The sequence below is a fragment of the Eptesicus fuscus genome, chromosome 16, assembly GCF_027574615.1.
Source record: "Eptesicus fuscus isolate TK198812 chromosome 16, DD_ASM_mEF_20220401, whole genome shotgun sequence".
NCBI classification, from domain to species: domain Eukaryota; kingdom Metazoa; phylum Chordata; class Mammalia; order Chiroptera; family Vespertilionidae; genus Eptesicus; species Eptesicus fuscus.
Genome location: NC_072488.1, coordinates 41279283 through 41305150, shown reverse-complemented (window position 1 = coordinate 41305150; position 25868 = coordinate 41279283). Strand labels below are relative to the sequence as shown.

Below are 25868 nucleotides of genomic sequence, written 5' to 3'. Positions count from 1 at the left end.
TTTACCAAAGACCTTGACAGCTGGCTTCAATGAAAACTATTACAGTTGTTTATCCCAAGGAGGTTGAAATGGCCTCCTTTCCTTTACTGGTGGGTGTCTATACTTATTGGAAAGTGGGACCTCCAAGGTCCCTACAATGTTTAGAGTGATGATGTTCAAAACTGCATTGTCCTCTCTTGGAAAGCAGTGTTGAGAATGCTCAGAGAATCCTACCTGATAGGGCCCGTAGCTAGTTTGCCCAGGAACGAGGGAGTTCCAAGAATGTGAGACTTTCAGTGCTAAAACTGGAAAAGTTCTGGGCAAACTGGGATGACTTGGTCACTTTACATATACCTATAATCCCTCCTACAATGAGCCAATGGCTCCAGCTTGATACACAGTGCAATATATCCTTCTAGAAGAATATATTCTTCAGCAAGAGAGGGACAAGGTTAAAATGTTGGTTTTTCAATTAAATTGGGATCCTCTTGAAAACATGAAGCTAATAGTCTAATATGTGGCAAAGATAAAAACAAAGTCTCATCCAAGATCTGAGGATCTACCTTTGCCAAAAAGCATCCCTGAAGTAGTAATTGGTAGAATAGCAAATACAGGCTGGTTTTGCTCATGGCAAAGAACTATGCATGTGTTTCTCACCTGATGAACTTATGAGCCAACTGTTCCACAAAGTAATAGATCTCATTCCAGTGGTGCATCACACTTCCTGATCTAGGAAAACAAAAGCAGACATTACTTAATCAGGTATTCATTTGTCTTTACCTTTCATCATTTCTCTTCATATTCTATTAATTGATACTGGACCTATCTATTAACTGGGTTCATTCTCTGAAACTTCTGTGAGTTTGGAAATTATCTGAAATGGTGTTTAGAGTTAATGTTAGAGTTCTTAAAATTTTTGTTAAAGAACTCCTTCACTGCACTTCCCACTCCTTCCCATTCCCATGCTACACACTCATTCACTAAAACAAACAAACCCGGGGCTCAATCAGACTTATAGGTTAGTTTCAAATCTTTAAGAAACTGTTATTTTTGTGTGTTATTTAAATTACTCCTTTGATAAGGGAAAGAAAACAACAGCAATTCAGTTGAATGAGATTAGCACAAATTAGATGCCCCAGTGGACACAGAGGTAAACAAATCCCCCTCCTCAAAAAACAGTCCAATTTCATATATATATATATATATATATATATATATATGCAAATTTTTCAAAGAAAATGTTAACAAAATGAATCCACAGGAATCCAAAAGAATAATAATTGATTAATTGGCAAAGTTTATTTCAGGAATGTATTGACAGTTCGATATGTAAGGAAGTCTAAAGTCATTCTAATAAATAAAAAAAAAACAACTACACATCCTTTTATTTATTAAAAAGGAAACCCCTTCCGGGTGAGGCCTCGCGCCCCTGGGTCCAGGTGAGGCCACGCGCCCCCTGGGTCCAGGTGAGGCCACGTGCCCCTGAGTCCAGGTGAAGCTGTGCCCCTGGGTCCGGCCGAGACCAAACCAGAGGGAGTTGGACATGCATTACCACCATTTGTCCACCATCCGGAGCTGAGGGGTCAGTGCCGACATGTACACATAAGGAACTGGTGGACATTGAAATTGGGTCTCAAAAGAACTGTTGGTCCAGAAAGAAACTCACTACAGACTGATTCATTTGCCTGTCAGCATAACTATTATTGCTCGTCTCACATTCAGTTCTTATAAGTATATCTCTAGTGACACATGATCTCGCTCATCTAGGGGAAATGATGAACAACATAGACTGATGAACAAGAACAGAACCAGAAACAAGGAGGCATCGATCAGACTATCGGGCCTCAGAGGGAGGATAGGGGAGGGTGGGGGGAGGGGGGAGAGATCAACCAAAGGACTTGTGTGCATGCATATGAGCCTAACCAATAGCTAAGTTCAACAGGGGGTTGGGGCATCCGTGGGGAGGGGGGTGGGATGGGAATGGGGGGATGAGGACAAATATGTGACACCTTAATCAATAAAGAAATTAAAAAAAATAAAATAAATAAAAAGGAAACCCCTTACTGGACAAAGAGGGAACTATTCTCTAGGGCACATTAAATTATAGAATTTTAAATCTGGCAGGGGCTTCTTTATTTCTCAAGGTTGACTTCTGTTTTACTACTATTTATTATAGCTTCAATTTAGCTTATAATTATTTTCATAGTGCATGTACTCAATTTGTTGCAATGGCTTCATAGTATATTTTTCTTTTCTAACCCACTGTTTTCTGAAGCTATGATGTCTCTCTCTCCACTTAAGGATCTATTTCAGCTGAGCTCTGCATTTCTGCCTATCATTCTAATAACTGTTGAGGTTAGAGTTTGTTCCTTTTAGTCTGGCATTTTCTACTGCAAACATTTTCCACTGGTTTCAGATTAATTTCATTTACCTTAATTTTAACTTCTAGAGAGTTATTTATGACCATTTTCCTTTGTTTCAGACTATTTAAGATGAATCTGTGCAAAGTAGATCTTATGCTTTCCTCTTCACGGTACAAAATCCCTAAGAATTCTCATTGAATGTATTCCAGCTCTATGAGGAGAATTTATTTTCCTCTGCCCCTCATCTAGATAGATATGTCTGTCTGACTTGAACACAAACGATAAAGTACGTTACAATTCTACAGTGAAAGACTCCATATCATAAGGATATCTCACTTTACCCAAGTCAATCTATAAGTTCAATTCTAGGAAAAAAAATTGATAGGATGTTTTATGAAACTAGAAAACTGACTTTAAAAATGAAAGGAAGATTAAAGGTCTAAATGTCATCAGGGCAATTGTGAAAATGAAGAGCAAGATTAGAAAGCTTGCCCTATTGGCTATAATGACCCCATATGTAGAATACATGACATAACAGCAGAGCCAATGGGATAGAACAGAGATCCTAATCCTCAACCTGTGTGAGGTCTTGCTATATAGTGAAAGAGGTGATTCAAATTGAGGAGGAAGAATAAGCCTTTTAATAAATGATGCTATGACAATGTATTTCTAATTGGAAAAAACTAATGGATCACAATTTCATACCAAATGTAACCCTGGATGTATGAAAGCCTAATAGGAATGACAAACCTTTAATACCACTTAGCAGATTATAGATTTTTATGTCATCAGGTTAGTGAAGGGTTTCTTCACCCAGATGCAGGAAGTAGGAATTACTTTTTAAGAAAAGGATATTTTGACTCCAGAAGTATCAAAAATCCTGAATTACAAAATATACCATAAACAAGTTCAAAGACAAGAAAAGAATGAGGGAAGATTGGTCTGCAACACATATAAAAGGCAAAAGTTTCAAGTTCAGGATATGTACTAGTAAATAATTGGTACAAGTAAACATTTCAAAGGCAAATAGAAAAATAGACAAAGGATCAGATCAGGCAATCCCCTGATGGATGGTAAATCAGTATTTGAAAAATCATTCAACTCTTCTAGAAAAGTACATATAGAAATGCATAGAGAAAGGGCAAAAGTAGGTCTACAGTTATACGTGAAACAGAGTTCATTCTTGTGCTATTATTTAATTATTGTACTATTTATTTGTATTACAACTGTAAACCTACTTTTCCCCCAACCCTGTATTTAAATACTTGTTTAGGGAAGAGCCAGCAGTTTCATGTGGCAGCAGCCCATAGAGTAGGGGGTGAGAAGTTGGGAGATGGGGAAAGAGGTCAGTGTGGAGAGAGGGATAGGGCCACTCCTGTCAAAAATAAACCTTTCCAGTAAATCTTTTCCATTCCAGTCTCTAAGCTTTTATACATATTCCCTCTGCTTGGGACACTCAATGTCCACACTGGCAAACTCCTACTCATTCTTCAAGACACAACTCAGGCTCTGTCTGATGCCTTTGACAACAAAGGTGGGCTCATTGTCCCTGCCTCCTGCGTTCAGAGCACAGTGTATGTCTCTCAGTCATCAACCTTTGTTTTTTTGTTTGTGTGTTTGTTTTTTAAATATATTTTATTGATTTTTTACAGAGAGGAAGGGAGAGGGATAGAGAGCTAGAAACATCGATGAGAGAGAAACATCGACCAGCTGCCTCCTGCACACCTCCTACCGGGGATGTGCCCGCAACCAATGTACATGCCCCTGACCGGAATCGAACCTGGGACCTTTCAGTCCGCAGACCGACGCTCTATCCACTGAGCCAAACCGGTTTCGGCTCAACCTTTGATATTAGGTTGCAATCACTTTTTTTGTCAAGCTTCCCTTGTGGGGGTCTTAGGGATATTTACCTCTCTAGCATCTATCTGTTTGTTGAGTGGATGAAAGAAGAGCATGGAGAGGAGAAACCTCTATTGCTCATGGAAGGTCCTGATCTTTGGCCAGCTGGACATCACCTCTTCCTCCCTCCCAGAGTTTGGTTAAATACTCTGGGTTTGGGCTCAGATGACTTCAGCCAATTCCCATGACCCTATGTGAACCTGAGGAGCCTTCACAGCTGGGCCAATGATTCTAGAGCACAGCTCCTTGGCAAATGCGCCTACTTAATCATCAGTGATAGACCTCTGAGCTTCATGGCAGCTGAAAGTCTCCTAAGAGCTTAATAAAACTGCATATATTACCCTTGGGCTTTTAATGTTTTGGAAATCCTCATTCATTAGAATCTCAGCCATAATCCTGGAAAGCATTCAGTTATATACTTTAAATCTCGAAAACTGGTCCCGGCTGCTCTTCTTCAGCAATCGGGTAGAGATGCTCTGGTTCCGAGGGTCTGGTTAGAGTCTCGTGGATATGGCCCAATGCTGTGAAAGTGCCTCAGAAAAGGCAACAGATGACTGACTATAAGCCATGATCCAATCCAGAATTCTGTAACTCCTTTCCATTGGAATCAAGAGATTTCCTTGGACACTGGTCATCTGGGTCCACTTCTGAAGTGCAACGTTGTGCTTTGGTCCATATGACCAGGATAAGTACTACCTGAAAGTTTGGTTACTGAGAGGGACTGTAAGATGCCTTTTGATTTGAGAAAAATCCCCATACCTCCCCAATCCTGAGTTCGATCAGTAGAGAAGTTGTGCATTGAGGGGATTATACTGGGAGGGGAGGCAAAGTGCTGGTGAAATGGGGACTTGAACTCGAATGGAGAGATTTTCTTGACTCTCAGCTTAAGGAGCAAGTGTTTGGAGTCAATCTTTTCTTGGTTTACTACTTCTTTGTTTCAAGGACTAGCTCTATTTCACAGCCACAAATCAACTTGCATTCCTTTATTTATTAAAAAGGATCACCCCATAATCATTCACTTTCTTTCGTCTTAAAACATTTCATTTTCACTATTCTTTTGAATAACATGTAAAATTTATACAATTTTGGTATCCATCTAATTTGCTGGTGCTAGATATAGGGAAGAGTCAAGAAATACACTGGGGTGTTGAGAAAAGTTTAGATCTATCCGGAAATCTTTCTCGTTAATGGGTAGGTAGTTTCTCAAGAAGAAAATGAAATGAGGCCTCCAAGACAAAACTACAGGCGAGGAGGTATTGCCCAGCTTGTTTCACTCTGATCATACTTGCCCTATTACTGTTGAGGTTTGTTTCATGATCACTCTTTACACAATTATGTAAGCCTCGACCAAAATATAACCCCTCTGGGACACACTTGAGATGTACATAGCCTGTTCCCTCAAGCATTGAGGGTAAATATAATCTCCTAAGATTCTGGGAACCAAACTGGCTTTGTGTTCTCTGGGTTACCATGAGATCCCAAGGGGCCTCAGCTACTAAAGGGGCAGAGTATAGGGTTATCTAGATCTGCACCTTGGACTTCTTCTAGTCCTGATTACTGAGCCGTCTTAACCCATGCTCTGTCTCCCCCAAGATCAAATCACCCCATGGAAAAGGAAAGAGCCCTGATGGGGATGCTGCTTATATTTCTTTTACCCAAATCCCCAGGAGCAAGAGGCTTGCTTGCCTGCCTGGTGCCACAGTCCTCTCCTCTGCCTTACCACCACCCTGAACTCTAATTACCTCATCCCCCGGGCCTCTGGCACCTGCCCACTGGCACCTCAATCAGCCTCCTTCCCTTCTCCCACAGGGGTGGATATGCTGGGCCTTGGACTCTGTTTGGACTTTATGTTAAAACACACGTGCATCATCTGCACTCTGCCTTGTAAACTGATTTTTCTGGTTTGAAATCTGCCCTAGTAGCTACTCCCAGAACAATCGATCCAGGGTAGTGTGTCCATGTTCAGACCCTTGGCTTCCTCTCAACCCCGAGGACCTAAGTGGACTCCTGGTCACAGCCAGAAGTAGGGTGTTGGTTGGGGAAGTGCAGAGAATGGATCCAATTCCAGCATCTCTCCACCCTACAATGTGTAAAATACCTCATTTATCTGCCAACCAGTTTAAGAGTTAATGATCTTAAAAGCCCAGCTAAGGAATCCTGATGTTCTCTTCAGGTAGTAATGGCTCTCCCAGCCATTGTGAATGAAGCTCCAAGGAAAAAATAAAAACTCTTTCATAACCCAAATATAAGTGGTACTAGGAAATGTTTCATTGGACTCTGTTGTGGATTGGTTTTTTTATAATTTGTTTTAACACACTATAGCTGAGCAAACTATAGCCACAGAAAGTTGAAATGCTCATTTTAGAAATCAGTGGATGTGAAAGGTCCCTGATATTTGACTCAATTAAATCCTACCTCAAATATAATTCTAGCCCAATGGGCCAGCTGGGTAGCAGGATGGTGTAGAGCAGTGGTCGGCAAACTGCGGCTCCCAAGCCACATGCAGCTCTTTGGCCCCTTGAGTGTGGCTCTTCCACAAAATACCACGACCTGGGCGAGTCTATTTTGAAGAAGTGGCGTTAGAAGAAGTTTAAGTTTAAAAAATTTGGCTCTCAAAAGAAATTTCAATCGTTGTACTGTTGATATTTGGCTCTGTTGACTAATGAGTTTGCCGACCACTGGTGTAGAGGATTCAGGTCCCTTCTTGGCATTTTGTGTCCACAAATATAAATCTCAACAAAACTTGGAATGCATGTAACCTCCCAGGAATTCTGCTTGAACACAGTGTACAGAGTTCTGTGCTGGAAGATTCATTCAGTATACCTGGGTCTATTCAAGATCAGAGTCAACACCTTCCCACACCTTCTATCTTGGCTTTGAGGACTTCTCGGATCATAGGGAGGCAAAGCCATCAGCCCTCAAGAAGGTCACTGCTGGGGGAAGCCCCAGCATTTCTTACATCTTTTTGTTTTTAGATGCTCTCTCTAGTGTTTGGAACATGGTAAGAAGTCAACAGCCCAAGCCAGGAAGCTCAGTTGGTTATAGCATCATCCTGATATGCCAAGATTGCAGGTTTGGTTCCCTGGTCAGGGCACATACAAGAAGCAACCAATGAATGCACGACTAAGTGGAACAACCAATGAATGCACGACTAAGTGGAACAATAAGTAAAATATTAAAAAAATAAGTCAACAAATTTTTGTTTCATTGCATTCACTGTGTGTTCCCAGTGAGGGATTTTTGCATTTCCTTCAGATTGCCATTCAATTACTTCCAAGGGTCTAATATACAAAGAGTAGAAGAAAAATAAGATCTCTGAGTCTCATTCTGATTTGTTTTCTGAAATACATACTTTTGTGTTTATGTGAGTTTCCAAACCTCCCTGTGGTTAAGCTCCTTAGAAACACAGGCTCTTTCCATTAGCCACACACACAACCAGAGTCAAAATCAAGTGGGCCTAATTGAGTTTAAACTGTTTCCCCTTCTTTTGCACATGGGTTAGAATAAAACGAAAGGGAAAAAAGAGAGCCCATAGTTGGAACCCTCACCCAGGAATCTTATAAATCTGGAAGGGCAGAATTGCTTTAAGGGAGGAAATTATAAAACTGTCAGACCCCGCTTTTCCTTAGCCCCACCCCGCTGAAGGCACTGATGTCCTCAATAACCCTCCCAGGTCCCCAGCTAATCCTGAAGGGTATGGCAGCCTCGGGCACCACTAAGGGGACCAGCAATTAGTTCTGCCATGAAAGACCGACCCCAAGTCCATTTGCCCCCTCCCTCCACTCCCCGGTTTCTTTCTTGGTCTTTCTTCCTTCCTCCTAACCTCACACTGCACGCTAACTGGCTGGAACCCTAAACCCAGCCCAGGCCTTCAGCCCTAACCCTCCTATTACTGTCTGGGGTCATGGCCAAGCCTCCTTCCTGCTCAAAAAGCTTGACCTCAACTCTTGCTTCCACTCCGACTTCTTCAGATACCAGTCCAGACCCAAACCAAGCCACGAAGCACTGTACTTTGAGTTTGAGGCTACTCACCCTGCTCCTGCCAGTGCCAGGCAGACCCCAGCCCAGGGTGCCCTGCCCACCCTACTGACTTGTGAGGAATCTCCCTTTCAGTCAATCCAACAGATGGCTATGGAAAGAATGACTATAGAATGCAAACTATTAGTGATTGGAGAAAGCAGTTTGGTGGGATGTTGCCAACATTTTGAAAAAAAAAAAAAAAAAAGAATACACTAGAAATATCAGGATACATTGCATACAGAAAGTATACTATGTGAAATTTTTGGCCAATTATGTGTAAGTAATGTATATATACTGTGTCAAGATGTAAACTGTATTTTTTCAAGATCAAGAGGATATTCTAGCAAAATACGGTCTCCTTTCACCTCCACTAATTCCCCTTTTTCAACACACACACACACACACACACACACACACACACACACACACACCAAGAAAGTCTGAAAATATTTTCTGATATCTATTGGTACTCTCGTGCAAATGCAACACAAAATTGTTATCATTGTTGTTAAAAAACACACAGAAAACTGGTTAGCTGCCCAAAGGTATTTCTCATAACTGCAATGTACACCAAGATGTGATAAATGAGACCCACGGGTCACTAGCCAAAGCCACCAGTGTGATCTATGGATGACCACCAGGAGACCACGACCAGACAAGGGAAGTCAGAGGCCCCCTTCACGTGAATGCCCAAGGACACAATAAGCCTCCCCCCAAACACGCATCTGTATGAGCGAGAGAAGGGGGTAGGAGCAAAACTTAAAAAGACAAATTCACTGGGTGTTTAAATTCTTGCATTGGACTAAGAGTTCCAGTTCGGAAGAAAGTTGCTCCCTCTCCTCACCACACTGGCACCCAGCAGGAAAGTCTTTCGAGGATAAGCTAAGCAGCTTTAACTTATTTTCTATAAATTTTAGTACAGTGGGAATAAGTTTTTCTACCTTGAGACATTTGTATTTTTGATAACTCTATTTCTCCATACTGGATTTAAAAAATTCTGGGTTAAAGTTTATACAAATTCTCAGAGTCTTGGGTAGCTATGACCAAACTCTCCCAGCAATGTGGGACAATGTACCCTTGAGACTTCCCAGACCAGCAGTTATGAGCACCAACTGGCTGGCCGATGTGAGCTCAAACTCCTATTCTCCCACTTCTAGAGTGACATCTGAACAAGATGTTTCACTTTTAAAACTTCAGCCTCCTCCATTATGCAATGGAGGTAATAGTACCTATTTGCTAAAGATCGTTTTGAGGATTAAATCTAATGTTTATAAGGTGACAAACATCCTGCTTGGAACACAGTGACCTCAGTGCGGGACTTGGTAGCTGCTGGAACTCACTTCCCACCCTCATGACTATTAAACCCTCAGGAATAAGATTGGAAAGACTCATTTTCTTACCCTTCACCCACACTCAGGATTAGCTCCTGCTGAAATATCTGTACATTTACTAAGTGAATATAGATTTTCATTATAGTTTTTATGTGGATGCATTTTATTTATTACTAGAGGCCCAGTGCACGAAATTCATGCATGGGGGGTGGTGTCCCTTAGCCTAGCCTACACCCTCTCCAATCTGGGATCCCTCAGGGGTTTAGGCCCAATCCCTAAACCGGCAGTCAGACATCCCTCTCACAATCCAGACTGCTGGCTCCTAACCACTCGCCTGTCTGCCTGCCTGATTGCCCCTAACCACTCTGCATGCCAGCCTGATAGCCCCCTAACCGCTCCCCTTCTGGCCTGATTGATGACTAACTACTCCCCTGCTGGCATAATCATCCCCAACTGCCCTCCCCTGCTGGCCCAATCGCCTCCAACTTCCCTCCCCTGCCAGCCCCATTGCCCCCAACTGCCTTCCCCTGTGGGGCTGAGGGGACTGGGGGACTAAGGATGGATGAGGGGGGACTGAGGCTGGATGAGGTGGGACTGAGGGGATTGGGGGCCGCCATCTTGTGGCTGTGGGTACTGCCATCTTGTGAGGGCGTGAGCAGTCAATTAGCATATTCCCTCTTTATTGGCTGTGGGCCCCGCCATCTTGGGATGGCATAATGGTCAATTAGCATATTCCCTCTTTATTAGATAGGATAAGCCACTGATTTTTTTCATATCTATTGTTCATTTGATTTTCTTTGTTTTAAAAACATTGAGTATCAGTTAAGAGCAGCTACATGATTAGTAGAACCCAGTGCAAAATGAAAACTCAGGGCCTTCCTGTACAAAAATTATTAAGAATTTAAAGATGGTGTACGCAGAGCATTAAACTGAGTGCAGGTCCCTGGGCAATGGCTGACCTTGGTCCCAACATTCTCTGCCCATTTTCTATTGGGGTGCAAATGTTTTCTTAATCCAGAAGTCAGCAAACTTTTTTTGTGGAGGGCCAGACAGTAAATAGTGTAGGCTCTGAGGGCTATGTGGTTGCCACGGCAACTACTCAACTCTGCTGTTGTAACACAAAAGTAGCCATTGATAGTAGCTGAACAAAATGGGTGTGGTGGTGCTACAATAAAATTTTATTTACCAAAACAGTCTGCCAGCCATAGTTTGCCGTCCTACGTCCTAGAGAGTCACTTTCTTTCAGTCCTCCTCATGACAAGATAATATAAAAATCTAAAAATTTTTTTCCTAGTAGCTGAGGGTTAGTGTACTTTGGCTATTCATTTCCTGTTATTTATTGCTGAGAGTATAGACTGGAAAAATTGTGCCTTGGGATATATAGGGAGGCATTCTTTGTGACCTAATAAATATTTCATGGGCATTTGAAAGGAAAGTTTATTCTCTGTGGGGTATAGGATTCAAAATATATTTATTAAATCAACCTCATTAATTATTATTCATATCCTCTGTATCCTTTGAACATTTAAGTATTTGGAGAGATGTTTTTTTCAGATTCTGCTGAGGAAATAACTTGGTTTCATCTTCAGCATGCAAAGTAGATGTGAGTTACTGTAATATGTTTCCTAAATACTGAAGCACTCTTGCATTCCTAGGAAACATTTTAGATGGCCTTGATGTATTATTCCTTAGTACACTGTTAGTTTTGCTTTGATTATATTTGATTCAGATTTAAGTTTTTATACCAATTTGGTCAGAAGTTTTGCATCTGAATGTGTTATCTTTGGTAGATATTGAGATCAGACATATGCTAGCTTCCTAAAACAAATTGGGAAACTTCAACTCTTTCTATTTTCTGGAAGAGTTTAACTAAGACTGAAATTTTCTGTTCCTTGAAGATGTGCTACAACTTTCCATGAAACCACCTGGTCTAAAACCAAAGGGCATACTCACAAGAGCAAACTAGTCCTTCTTCATGTGTCTGGACTGAACTGGGGGAGGGCAAAACCAGAAAGATGCCTGGTGTTCATGGACTCACTCTTTTGTGGTGAAACTGCCCCTTCAACTGCCCAGTGCAGCTGCCTCTGCATGATGCTGAGGCACACGGCGGCAGGGCACAAGGGGATGGTTCTCATCCCTCTTCCTCCCACTCAGAACTGCAAACTCACTTCCAGATTTGGGATTATTCTTGGGACTCTTCTAGAATCTTCCTCTACATGTTTTTTTTTTACAACTTGGAAGCAGAGTTGAAAGTAGACCTTGGCTGACCTCCTTCAAATTCAATCCATCTGCTTTGTTTCTGGTGGAATTTCTCACAAGTGTGTTACAGGTCAGTGTCCTGTCCTTTGTCTTTAGACCTGAATCAGGATTCCCCCAGTCACCTCCTTAAAACTTTCTGTTTTGGGGGAGGGGAGCAGTTTTAGCAAACTATAGAAATGATCCCTGAAAGTATAGTCTTCGAAGGGGATCAGTTTTAGATGACAGTGAGGGAGGCAGTGAAGGAGAAGCTAACTGTCTATGTTCAGCTTTTAGTTTTTTGTTGTTTTTTTTTCAGAAGTCAGAAACAAATTTTCTTTCTCATCTCCCAGAAAGCCCTTTAACTCATTCAATTTCAGTTTCTGCATTTATGATTCCCTGAAGACACAGCACTTCCAAAAGTCAGCAATGCCTTTATTTTTGCCAAAGCATATGGCCCCTCTCTGTTCTTTCCTGCTGGATCTATTTATAGTAGGTTCAAATATAACATAATATTTAATGATTCAGCAAACTGATTTTTTGAATGCCTGGTAGGTTCTTTAGAATCTATAAAGATTAAAAATTATAACTCAACATTTATTGAGTACCTACTAAGCATCAGGCATTGTGCTGAGCATTTCATATTCATTTCCATTTAATAATAATTGCTAGCACTCGATGAGTACATCAGACTCTGTTCTGAGCACAACAACCCTATATTATAATTCGATTAGCTCCCCTTTATAGATGAGGAAACCGAGTTCACAAAGAGATGAAGTAACTTGCTCAAGGACACACAACTAGTAAGTGGTAGGGGTGGGACTTGAATGCTGGTGGTCTGGCCCTACTGTCCATGTTCTTAGTCCAAACACTAAACTCATAGTCTCCTTTCTGCTGTTTAAGCCTGGGCTCTTAACACCTATGCAACACTGCCTCCCCATGGAGGGTATTGAAATGTATATAATTCATAGTGATGGGTGCTAAGATAGTGAGAAGGACTAGAGATTTTCCACGATTATGGGAATTTGGGAGCAGGGATACCAGGAAAAGCTTAAAATTGAGGCACTTAATAGGAATCAGGATTGCTGAGCTGATTGCTTATTTTAATGGAATAAGGCTTACAAGGACTTCACCTGTTTGGCCTTCAATCCTCACACTTTTTGTTCATTTGATAGTCTTTTATGGCAGTTAATAATCAAGATGACCATATAATTTAAAATCTAAACTGAGATACTTTCAAGAATAAACTAGGAAGCAACTAATAGCTATACTGGGACAAAAAGCATAGACCAGGAATGTCCTGACTCATACATTTGTCTATTTATGGTTAGATTATGGCTGTCCAATAGTATCTTGTAATCCCTTGGCCGTACATTATTACTGTGACTGGTGTACAGTTACAGTTAGAATGCTTCACTTTTATTGGCTATATAATTTCCTTAAACCTGATATCTGTATTATCTTTTATGTAGGGAATGATAGCAGGAAGACTCTGATTCTGATCACAATCCTTTTGCCACCAAGATATTGGGAAAGTCCTGTGCCAGGTGGTTCCTACAGCTACTTTTAATTGAAACTGCATATGGTTGAGCATCCGAGTTTGAGGAAAAGATGCTAAGGTCACTAAATATGACCCAAGGACAACAACACCAGAAGTTATTCCTCTCCATTTCTTGATAATGGACAATCTACTGCTTATCTGGAGATATGGGATGAGAGAGTCTGAAAAGAGAATGAATTTTGAATGATGTGATGTAGAGAGGTGATAATTCCTTGTGTGTGTGTGAAACCTCACCCAAGGATATTTTTCCCATTGATTTTCAGAAAGAGTGGAAGGGAGGAAGGGGGGAGGGAAGAGAGGAAGAGAGAAATATCAATGTGAGAGAGACACATTGATTGGTTGTTTCCCACCCCCACTGGGGCCGGGGATCAAAATTGCAACCCAGGTATGTGCTCTTGACTGGGAATAGGACCCATGACCCTTCAGTGCACGAGTCAATGCTCTAACCACTTAGCAACACCAGCCAGGGCAAGAGGTGATTATTTTTAATTTTTATTACCTCAGGCAGCCCACAACTAGTGATGAGAGAGCACTAAGTATTAGTAATCATCTCAAAGGGTAAGAGGACAATTATGTAAAGACAGGAGGAGTCATGGAGGGTATTATAGCTAAAGGCAAGAGAGGATATGGGTTAGTTCATAGTGTGGCTTTATTGGAAACCACAGAGTGTGGAAAGAGATAAAGCTAGGGAATATACAGTGGCTTGTGCAATAAGGTTCTTGAGTACCTTGCTAAGAAACAACCTTTGAGGCAATAAAAGAACCATTGTTAAATACATTGTAATGTTAAAGATGTGAAGGTTCTTCCAAAGACTTGGAAGGCTTTCCTAATCAATAGTAAACTCTTGTAGTTGAAAAAAATTAAAGAGCTTTGGCGGTGTTTCAAGATTAAAGGGTTAGGGGAAATAATGTGAAGATTAAATTTGTGTTCTAAAAAGGTCAATTTTGGTATGAGGGGGGTGGCTAAGAAAAGACATAAAGAGACCAATTTAGAGAATGTTTCAGTGAACTGGGTGAGAAATGGCCTGAGCTAAGAACTAAGGCAATGACGAGGCAGAGAATGGGGTAGACACAGGAGAAATGTGGGAGCAGATAGGATCAGGCAGTATGAGAAAGGATTACTCCCAGATCTTCTGCTTAAGTGGCTGGATTCATGGTGATGTCATTCACTGGTTTAGCATATTCCTTTCCAAGGTCTACAATTTCTACTGGCCTAATTATCACTAAAGCTTCCTTCTTCCTCCTGCTCAGATGTAGTCCTGGGATGCTAGGAATCAGCATCATTGGCTTGCCTTGCAGTCTCTCAGTTAGGGGTTCTCAATTGGGGTGGTACCATCTCATGGCAGGGTATTTAAAAACAAATGTATAGGCAATATTTATTTATTGGTTATCTCATTGACCAAGAAGGCTAAGAACAAAGCAGATATCAGAAAGATTAAGCATCCCGCACGGAAAAATCATCCCACCAAAAATGCCTACAGCACTCCCATTCAGAAATACATTTAGTTGCAGCCCAGATTCTCAAACTCCGTCTGAATCAGCCTCTGCAATATCCAGGCATCCTCTCGGCTCAGCTGCTGCAGTTCCAGGGGCTGCTCTCCCTTCCCAGCCTTTCAAATTCCCTCATATGCCACAGACTATGTGCAAAGAGATTCTTAGCTTTCCAATACATTCCTGTAACGTACAGGTAGCAGGGAAGCATGTCTGATCTCCATTTCTACCTCCCATTTCATCTAATTAAACCTTTGCCCACTGCATTGAATGTTTCACCTAAAGTATGGGAGCAATGAGGAAGGGAGGAAAAGAACAGGAGCCCTCACTGCCTCTTGGGTGGATTTGAACTGTCATGTCTAATAGTAATTCCACCTTGATAAGGATATCTAAGACGTATAGCTCCAAATGGACTCTTTTCTAGAAGACTCTTATCTCTTGACCCTCTCATGACTATTCCCTTCTTGCTCACTCAGGCCAAAGCAGTGAATAATTACATGCTTGCAGTAGAGGCTTTTGATGCCCACCCATGTCTGGCTTTCCTCTCCATTTACATACATGGAAGGATGACATTATTTTCATCTTCTTTCCATGTGACTAGTTCTGACCAATGGGCTGTGAGTGGCAGGAGGCATGTCACTTCTGGCTGGAGCATTTCATTGCCAGCCAGAGACCCTCTGGCATTTTCTTCCCTTCCAGCCTAGGGCAGTGGTCGGCAAACCAAGGCTCTCGAGCCACATGCGGCTCTTTGGCCCCTGAGTGTGGCTCTTCCACAAAATACCACGTGCGGGTGCGCACGTACAGTGCGATTGAAACTTCGTGGCCCATGTGCAGAAGTCGGTTTTCAGCCTGGGCGAGTCTATTTTGAAGAAGTGGCGTTAGAACACTCAAGGGGCCAAAGAGCCGCATGTGGCTTGTGAGCCACGGTTTGCCGACCACTGGCCTAATGAACTCTGTTTTCCTTATTCAGAGCTTGACTCCATGAACAACTAATGAGCAGTCCCATGCTGACCCTCATCCAACCTGTAGGCAGTTCTAACAGACACACACACACACACACACACACACACACACACACACACACACTCCTGGCCCCAGAACACTTTTTTTCCTTACAATCATTATTGTAGCATTTTAAAGGTGCCTTCTAATGAACTCTGTTTTCCTCCACCAGCTTGACTCCCCGAACAACTAACGAGCAGTCCCCTGCTGACCCTCATCACAAAGAACTAGGCAAAGTTGATAACTTGGTTGTTTTGTGTCATTGAGATTTGGGGGATTGTTTGTTACCACAGCATAACCTTACCTACCCTGATTGACTCAATGTTCTTTTGCAAGTTAAGATTCTTTTTCTCTTTGTGCATAGATCACAAGTCAGACTTGGGTTTGAGGTTGAGTTTCATCACTTAGAGTGACCTTGGGTAACTTTTCTAAAACTCAGTGTCTTCATGTGTCAAATGATGACTATACTGACCTTATGTGGTTGCAAAGAGGAAATGGGATCATACAGGCAAAGCACTTACCACAGTGCCTGGAAGCTAACCAGGGCTCAGTAAATGTTACTTATTATTTCTTGTTGGTGTTGATCAAAACTTTTCTCTGCCAGGCCCCTCACCCAAATCCCCATTGTTGCCTTTAGCTTTGGCTGCCTGGAGTCCTTCGAATGTCCTTCTGCCTAAAAAGTAAGAAGTCTGGCACTGCTTCCTGCCTTTTTTTTTTTTTTTACATCCCTTGAGGCTCCCAGAACAGGGCATTGCTTGCAGTAGGCATAGTGTTACCCATGCCTTTAATAGATTGCATATTTGTTATTGGAATTGAGAAGATATTTATGACAAATGAGTGAAAGAATATGCTCAACCAAATTGAAGAAATCTAATTACTTTTTTTTCATTATGAACCTGGCATGTCTGAGAAACATGTCAGAAATGTTCAAATATTCACTTGGTCTTTTGTTGGCGAGTAATGGCTGGGAGAGGTGAAATCTAGTCACTTGGTCACACATAAAAAAGACAAACCATTCTAAATTAGCATAAAGCAAATTTGCATTTATGTGACAGCCAAGTCTCACTAAGGGATGCCAGAGTTTGTTCCTAGACCACTGGGAGTCCTTTAGCATTTGGAGATAATTACGGGTTATCTTAGGACGGGTGCCTTCCTCCAACACTCCTGGATTCTATTCTCAGCTCGACACTGAGTGTTACCAGGTCTCCACAGCTAAGGAAACTGGAGCTAATTACTTGACTGACCCAGACAGAAACACAAAACAAAACAAAAACACTTTGCCTTATTTATTTTTGACCCATATGCCAAACCTTCCAACCTGTAGGCAGTTCTAACACACACACACACACACACACACACACACACACACACACACACATATTCCTGGCCCCAGAACACTTTTTTTCCTTACAATCATTATTGTAGCATTTTAAAGGTGCCTTCTAATGAACTCTGTTTTCCTTATTCAGAGCCAAGGTCACATTTTCACTACTCAAAGTTCTCTTCCAAAGCATACCTGAAAACAAGCAACATCGGTGTGTTTTTATACATCGACAGAGTTGAATTGCCCTTCTCCATCAGGTTCAATCTGAACAAATTACTACTTTATTTGACCTTTAAGTGCATCATAATAATCCAATCCATCCCTCCAGATCTTGGAAGCATCTTTGTGAGTAGGGGGTGGGGGGCTGGGAGGGTGGAGGGCAGGGGATTCGAGTCCTAAAGCTTTCAACCAAAGACAGCTGACTTAAGAGCAGAGTGGTAGTTCTTCAACTAAGCATATTAATTGCCTTATACACCACCATTTACTGGAACTCTGATGCAGGGATTTTTAATTCCAGGAATTCACCCAGTACCTCTCGTTGTATTGACATGTGCTTCCCATTATGACCCAACTGCACAGTGATGAGTGGAAAGAGCTGGACTGGGAGTTGGGAGCAGACATCGTCTCAGCTGTCATGATCTAATCCTAGATCCTTGGGTAGGTCACTTCACCCAGTGAATTGACAAAGGTTGACAGTTTTCTCATCTGTACGTTAAGGACGGTAGTGCTTGTCCTAGCTACCAAACAATATTGTCTTTGGCACATCTGGGAGATGGCATACGTATTGGGAAACTTTAGTTCTGACTCGAAAGATTTCTTTTGTAAGTTAGCAGTTGGGAATCCAGAAGGTATTTTCCCAGAAAAACAATAGTATACCTGGTGGTGAGATTCCCAGCCGAATGTTATAAAAATCTGTTTAATGACCATGGTCCTGAAGTATAACGCATGGTAATGATCGCTCATTACCGCCAGGGGATCATTCAGTGGTGGGTCCGGGCTTGGAACTCTGAGTGGCAAGACAAGGTCCCCTTGTGTGGGGTTAAGGGAGAGAGAAAATTGGTGCTGGATAAAAAGGAAGTGGCAGAGGGAGGGGTACAGAGGCTCTAATGACGAAGGAGCACCTGGTAAGCCTGTGGGGGGCCTTTACAAATGTAGGGATTTATTGGGTGACAGGCTGTGGCTTTAGCAAGTCCTATAAATAAAGCTATTCAGTGCTCACTGTCTCCCTCCAGTTCACTGTCTCCTCCATTCCTTCTACTCTCCATGCCACCATTCTAGTTTTAAAGTTTTTAGGGCACACATGAATATAGCCAGCACTTTCCTAAGTCCCACAATGAAGACTCCCCCTTTTTCCATTTAAATGATGAATAGCTCTCTATAAAACAGACCAATATATGATACATAAATACACAGTGAGGTAGCAGAAGAGCCCTGTGAGAGGGAGGAGAGGTACAGTCATGTCTGTGTATTGGTCAACGGAGTGCATTAATCTTAGCGGACCCCCTGGAAGACTTAAAGGAAGCTCCTTGACTGTTTTTCTCTGGATAAAGGCCTTTCAACTCTGCCTTTTCAAATCCCTGATTGAATTTCCAGCAATCTACTTTTCCTGACTGTAACCAGAAAAGCATGTTTAAATGAACATGAAATTCCATCGGTATAAAGCCTTGTGAAGCTCAGTCCACCAACCCCATCGCCAAAGCCGCTAATAATGCCCTATTGTGTTACTGTGGTAGCCTAGGTTATCATTATAAAGTCTTTTGCTCCTGGTTGAGAAAACATGACGTTCCATTAAATGTATAATCTGGGTTCCTTCCAGGCCAGAGATGCATCCTGCTTAAAGCTGAAATGAGCTGAGATTCAATGTTATAAAAAAGAAGAGAACCATCCACTGGGAAAAAAGGACTTGAAGGGTGGGGAGAAGAATGGTGAATTCAGGGCCCTGTGACCCACTGGTTTCAGCCTGAAGACAATGTCTTGCTGGACAAAGGACCTTAAATGCCCAAGGGAAAAACAAGTTAGCATTCTTGCTCTTTCTGCTCTGCTGTGGTTGGGTGCTGGACAGCACTAATTGAGGAAGTTCTTATCTGTGAAGAGAAGACCATGTCTTCAGGGCTCACCCAGGGGCCTGTTAGCTATCACTACCTTTTGGCCTATCTTCTGGCTCTGGGCTCCACAATTGGGGAAATTCGCCTGGATCCAGATGGCAAGCTAGATCTGGGCTGGGAATCAAGAGTAGACATCGTCCCAGCTCTGTCATGATCTAATCCTAGGTTCTTGGGTAGGTCACTTCATCCAGTGACTTGACAAAGCTTGAACAGTTGTCTCATCTGGAAGTTATGGACAGCAGCGCTTGCCCTAGCTACCAAAAGGTAGCTGTCCTAGCAAGCTTTTCATTCAGCACCACCATATCCCTCACTTCGGGCGGGCAATAGGACAACTAAAGGAAGTCAGAGGGGTCCAGGCAAATGTAAAGTAGGTACCTGTAAAGGTTTCCCCACAGTTTGTTTCCCGAAGCATTTTGGGTCCATAATGACATGGTGCATTTAGAAGTTTATTCCAGGATTTTATGTGCAATAAGCAGCATCCTCTACAATGGTGAGAGGCTCAGAGCTCAGCACACTAGTTAGAAATCCTCCTCACACTTGAAATGATTTTTTAAAAACTCAAAGTAATAGCTTATTGTTGTTGAATATAAAAGTAACATATTCACTGTTACTTTTGAAAATTCAGAAAAGCATAAAAACAGAATTCAAAACTATTCTAGAGAGAAATACTATTTACATATTGGGTAAATATAGGCATTTGTTAAGCTTTTTTTCAAAGGTAGAACCATAATGTATATAATGTTTGGTAATTGCATTTTCACCTAAGAGTATATTATGAGCATTAAATATTTTTCCTAAAACATCTCACAAATATGCATAGTAGGCATTTATCATGCCTTACTTAATAATCTCCTGTTGAATATTTAGTTAATGTTCAGCTTTATTTACAAATAGCACCACCATGAACACACACATAGGCACTTCTATGTGACTCTTGGTTTTTTTTCTTTAGGACATGGATTTGTGAGATGGAAAAGAAGAAACCTATTTTTAAAAAGTATCTGATACATGTTGCTAAATTATCTTCTTGTCTTCACTATCCAATATGGTAACCATATGTGGGCTATTTAAAGTTAAATTAATTAAACTTAAATAAAATTAGAAGTTCGCTTTCTCAATCACACTAATTACATTTCAAGTGTTCAACAGCCATATATGGTTAGTAGCTACCATATTGGACAGCACAGATAAAGAACATTTCCAGCATTACAGAAAGTTCCATTGCACAGCACAAATCTAGAAAGACTGTACAAATTTATATTTTCCCTAGTAAAATATGGCAGTGCCTACTCTTACAAGTTGGCCAACACTAAATATTGTTATTCTTTTTTTAAAAATTTGCCAACTTAATACAAATTATATCTTGATTTTTCATTTCTTTGCTTGCTAATAAAGTTGAACTTTTAAATTTATTTGCCTTTGATACATATTTTTATGAATTATTTATATAGTAATCCTATTTTCCATTGGGATGATCTTTTAAAAACTGCTTTTTATATATATTTAAAGAGTAACTTGCATTGCAAAAGTTTTTGCAACTGGTTAGTATCTTTTATTTATGGCATTTTTTCACTTATAGAGACTTAAAATTTTAATATACTTAAATCTTTTTATAGTTTTCTCTGTTGTTTCTGCCCTGTTTTAAAAACTCTAAAACTAAGATTATAGTAATATTCATCTAAAATTTAGTCTAGTTCTTTCATCACTTTATTTTAAACATTTAAATTTCCAATCCTGGAATTCGTTTTGATGTGTGGAGTATAAATAAATATAGCCTTTTCTTTTCCCATGTCATCAACCATTGTTCAAGAATCATTTATTTTAAAACAACAAATTAATTCGCACTGATTTGAACTTTCTCTAAATGCTTACATATCCTTGGAACTATGTCTTGATTTTCTACTCTGTCCACCTATTTTTCGGCTTTTACCATTCCTGTTTTATTAATTTGCTTTATAATACATTTCAATATTCAGAGGTATAAGCATTTCTTCATTATTCTTTTACTCAAAAATGTTTTAGCTCTTTTGCCTTCCCCCCCCCAAGATAAACCTAGACTTATTGTGTTAAAGTCCTCTCACCACCAAAATAAATTCATTCAGAACTTTGATTGAAAACTCGAATTCAATTTATAAATTGATTTGGGGAGAATTTATTATCTCTACAGTATGGACTGGAGTACAGTATCTCTACAGTACCATTTAGGGACATGGTGATTCTGCCCATTTTTTCAAGGTTCCTTGTATATCCTTCTCAACTGGCTTAAAAAAAAACAAAAAACTTTTTTTTTTAAAGCTCATTGATGGACCTCTGACTGATTTCAGACAGTCTCTGAACCTGTGAGCTGGTGCTCCCAGCCACTAGAAGTAACAAAAGAAATTCCATTTCTTAGCATTGGAGTATATTTTCAGTATCCACCTTCTCATAAATCTGCAAGAAAGATCTCACTTTTCATCCAAAGAATCTGGAGTTCAAAACAGCCTTTACGGAAAAAATCAAACTCTAGGGGCAACTGCAAAGCACATTTGGTTTCTAGCTGGCCAGCTTATTCTGCAGGACTCTTTTTTCCAATTCCCAAATACTTTCCAGTCTGTGAAATTCATCTCCCCACCACTGTAACATCGAAGCGCCTCTCCTGGCGCTCAGGAGCTCAGTTTCTCAGGAGCTCGGATCTTCTCTGGGGGCCTTTTTATTGTTGAAGTTGTTTATTAGTAGGTAGCACGGAGATTCCTTGAATGCCTGCTGCTTGGCAAATCTAAGGGGATTTGGAAAGTGTTTTTAATCGATCGGAGTTCAGCTCTCCCTTGAGCACAATCCAGATGCCTAACCAGTATCCATTCTCGTAAGGAAACCAGGGCTCCTGCACCTCCCTGGTAGCCCACCAGTCAAATCGCCAAGAACTTGAATTCGCCTGCATCAGTGGTTCTCAAGTCCCGGGCTGTTTATTACCCGCAAGGGACTTTTGGCAATGTCTGGAGACATTTTTGGTTGTCTCCACTTTGGGACTGGGGGCGGGGGGAGGAGGGAGAGAGTGGGAAAGCGGGAGGAGGGAGGAGGAAGGAGGGGTGGTCCTGGCATCCTCACTTGGCAGCAGTGGGTAGAGACCGGGGATGCTGATAAACACCCTACAATGCACAAGACCGCCCCACAACAAAGAATTTCCCAGCCTGAAGCTCCAGAATGGGGAGATTGAGAAATCGACCTATATTTCCACTAACTGCCCAGTCAGCATGCATTATGTTATCAGGAACAAAGGTAATGCACTAAGTAGGGCAGCGTTTTTTAAAAGGAGCCGGTAGACTTTGAACAGCCCACGCCTTGTGTTAGAGCTGCCCCAAAGCTCTGCCTCTCCTAAAGCAAGCTTTTTTTCACTAAGGTTTCTGCAGCAAATGAGAAGGATCGACAGAAACGTAGTAGGTCAACAGCATCCTCACACTCCCTTGCACACTCCTCGGTCACAGAAAGCAAGGCAGAAAAGAAGTTCGTCTCCCGCGGACGCCGGCGGCAGAGGATGGGAGGCGCGCTCCCTTGACAAAGGCGCAGCGCTGGGTCCCCTCTTGGTCCCTGGGCAGGCGCGCCGGTCCCAAAGCCACCCTGCCCACAAGCCCAGCCCGGGGAGGAAGCATCCTCAGCTCAGCCCCGCGTGGAACAACTTAGGGCACTTACTTGTCCAAAATGAAGTACAGGTCAAATCCCCCGTAGCAGGCTGGACCCCCTTCCTCCCTGCGTCCCCCGTGCCCGGCGCAGAGGAGCACAAAAGTGGCTAAAGAGAGCCACTTGAAGCCAATGCCGAGGGCTTTCGGCTCCACGGTGGCCATGACCTGCAGCCCAGGGAGAGGGTAGGGTCCTCTCCTTCCCACGCTCCTCGAACTCGCCGGGACCCTCAGGGACGCGCCATCCGAGGGGCCCTCCTCTCGGGCCCTTTATTCCCCCACGCTCTCCTGGAACTCCCCGGAAGCAATTGTCTGGAGGAGTTCAAGGTTTTCCTTCTGGTTTCCGCTTCGATTCGGTTTCTAGGTTTCAGGTTTCAAGAATCCCAATACTGTACTCCGCTTTTTTTTAAAGGGGCTGCTCTGACTCCGGCCCGCCGGGGCGCTCCCGAGGCTGCGCTGAGGTTTTGCAATGGAAGCAGTTCCGTCCAGACGGTTCTTTGTCCCAGATTTTAAATATTATGGGGTGGGTTTTCAAATTGTTCTTGGTTGGGGGAGTGCTTTGCCTTTACTCCCTCCTCTCCACCCCGTTTCTTATTTTGATGGGGGAAGAGAGTCCAAAGGGTGCCCCCTTGTGGCCCAAGATGATGAAAGCGCTCTTCGGCGTTCGTGAGAGCAGGTTTTCTTTTTCTCACGCACCTTCCCTTCCCTCCCCGTCCCTTCCCCCCTTGCTTCTCCCCTATTTTAAATTCGTTCTCATTCTCTAGCCTTTCCCCCGCTTGCCCTTTCATCTCCTTTGCTGGGTCTTCTGATAATCCCTGTAAACATTGGATGAGAACTTATTTCCTCCAACCCCAGGCTGGGGCCTTTGCGAACAAGTCACTGTGCAAATTAAGCAGAGAAGAACGGGGCCTTTGTGATCTGCATCGCCCAAGTGCCTTTACTGTACTCTTAGCGCAGATCATAAAAGAGACTGCTGGGGTCCAGTCACGTGGCTGAGAACAGCACGAACAGTCCCACAAAGAAGCCTGCTCCCTCCTGGCAGGGAAAGACTGAGCATTCTACCTTATCTCCATCTCCAGATTTTAGAGATTCTGTGATAATTCTTTCAGCCTATGAACTTTGACCTTTTCCCCCACCCTATCTTTGATGTAGGACAGAGGAAATAAACAGCTTACAAGGGTATGGACCTTTCAACCAGTTTGGGACTGGCAGGGACGTCTTGTGTAGCCTTTCTAAAGTGAGAGATCTTTAGAGTGGCCCCCGAGCCCCAGTTCCAGGCGGGAACTCAGTTTTGGCTTCATATGTCTTTCAGTCTGGGAGTCCTCAATGCATACTCCTTTTTCAGGATGATCTCTCCAGACACACATCGACCCCTCACTTATGACCCTCTAAGACCCTCACTCCCCTGATGGGGCCATCCATGGTGGTTTCCCCCACCTTATGTATCATGGAATCCTACTGTCTTGGAATAATCCATTAAACAATAATTTTGTTGTCACAAGTTTTGAAGATTGTAATGCATTGCACTAGCCTTCCTCCAAAATGTTTCTTATTGCCTAATAAGAAACTCACCACCACCACCCAAACTGAATAGGACTGATCTGTGTGTAATTTATAATATATGGCAGAAATGAAGGTGTGTAAGTTCTGAGGTTAGGTCATTGTGGTTTCCTTCTTGCTCTCTTGGGTCACTTGCTCAGGAGGAGAGGGCTCCACTGCGATGTCAGGAGGTCACCCAAGCAGCCCTATGGAAAAGTCCATGTAGCAAGAAACTGAGATTCCCCTCTGACAGTCAGCATCAATTTTCCATCCATGTGAGTGATTCATCTTGGAAGTGGATTCTCCAGCCCCAGTCAAGCTTTCAGATGACTGCAGCCCTGGCCAACATCTTGACTACAACCTCACGAGAAACCCCAAGCCAGACCATTCGCTAAGCCATTCCCAGCTTCCTGACCCACAGAAATTATGCAATAATGAGTGTTTACATCACTGTAAAGACACCATTATTAAAGAGAGGTGGGAGCACAGCTCTCCAAGGGGGAAGGAAATTCAATATAAAGCAAAGTTGTGGGGAATGGGAGAGAGTGGAAGAGGCTCCCCTGGGACAAAGATGATGCTTTATCAGGCAGAGGGATAGTTAGAGGGATTTAGACATTTGAATGTCCACCTTCCTCCAATATTCTAGAAAGAGGCCTATTAATACATGATAACCATTTCATAGATCTTAAATCTGCTCTACCTTCCTTTCCCTTTAGTTCAGAGAAATACATTCCAGGCACTTCTTCTAATTGTGTCAGCCTCACTCACTATGGGGAGGTATCATCCAAATATGCTCATGAAGTGAATTTGACATTGAGCTACGGATATAAAAGGTTGAAGCAAAACAAAGATATCTAGAGTTTATAACAGGTAAATGAAGCCCCTAGTATGATCTCAACGTGGTGGCTCAGCAGGTCTGCAAGAGGAGATATTATCAGGTTCTTTGAATTGGAAACATTTTTCTCTGTTTGTGGGATATAGCAGCCTTATAATTAACTAGAGGCCTGGTGCACGAATTTGTGCATGGATGGGGTCCCTTGGCCTGGCCAGCCATTGGGGCTCATCTCAGGGCCGCCGGCTGGGGGAAGGGACCATAGGAGGTTGGCCAGCTGCAGGAGGTTGGCTGTGGGAGTGCACTGATCACCAGAGGGAAGCTCCTGCATTGAGCATCTGTCCCCTGGTGGTCAGTGTGTCACCATAGCGACCAGTTGTTCGGTCAACTGCTCGTAACAGTCACTAAGGCTTTTATATATAGTATATAGATTAGTGCATGTAGGGAAAAAGGTGAGAGGTAGATGTCACTTAAAGTTGGAGGAGGGCTGGGGAAGAGTCTTCAATGGATTCCTGCTTGCATTTCCCAGATTAAT

General features: G+C 42.4%; 1 protein-coding gene across 2 annotated transcripts in view; it reads right to left on the bottom strand.

The window, feature by feature from the left end:
- Positions 1-23329, bottom strand: part of ANTXR1 (ANTXR cell adhesion molecule 1) — a 223807-nt gene extending 200478 nt beyond the window's left edge. For both annotated transcript variants that reach the window (XM_054728105.1, XM_054728107.1), the window contains exons 1-2: positions 22976-23329; positions 637-708 (exon numbers count right to left, since the gene is read on the bottom strand). In XM_054728105.1, coding sequence (XP_054584080.1) covers positions 637-708; positions 22976-23127 — 224 coding nt within the window. In that variant the 5' untranslated portion in view covers positions 23128-23329. The remainder of the gene's footprint in view (positions 1-636; positions 709-22975) is intronic.
- Between the last annotated feature and the right edge of the window lie 2539 nt (positions 23330-25868).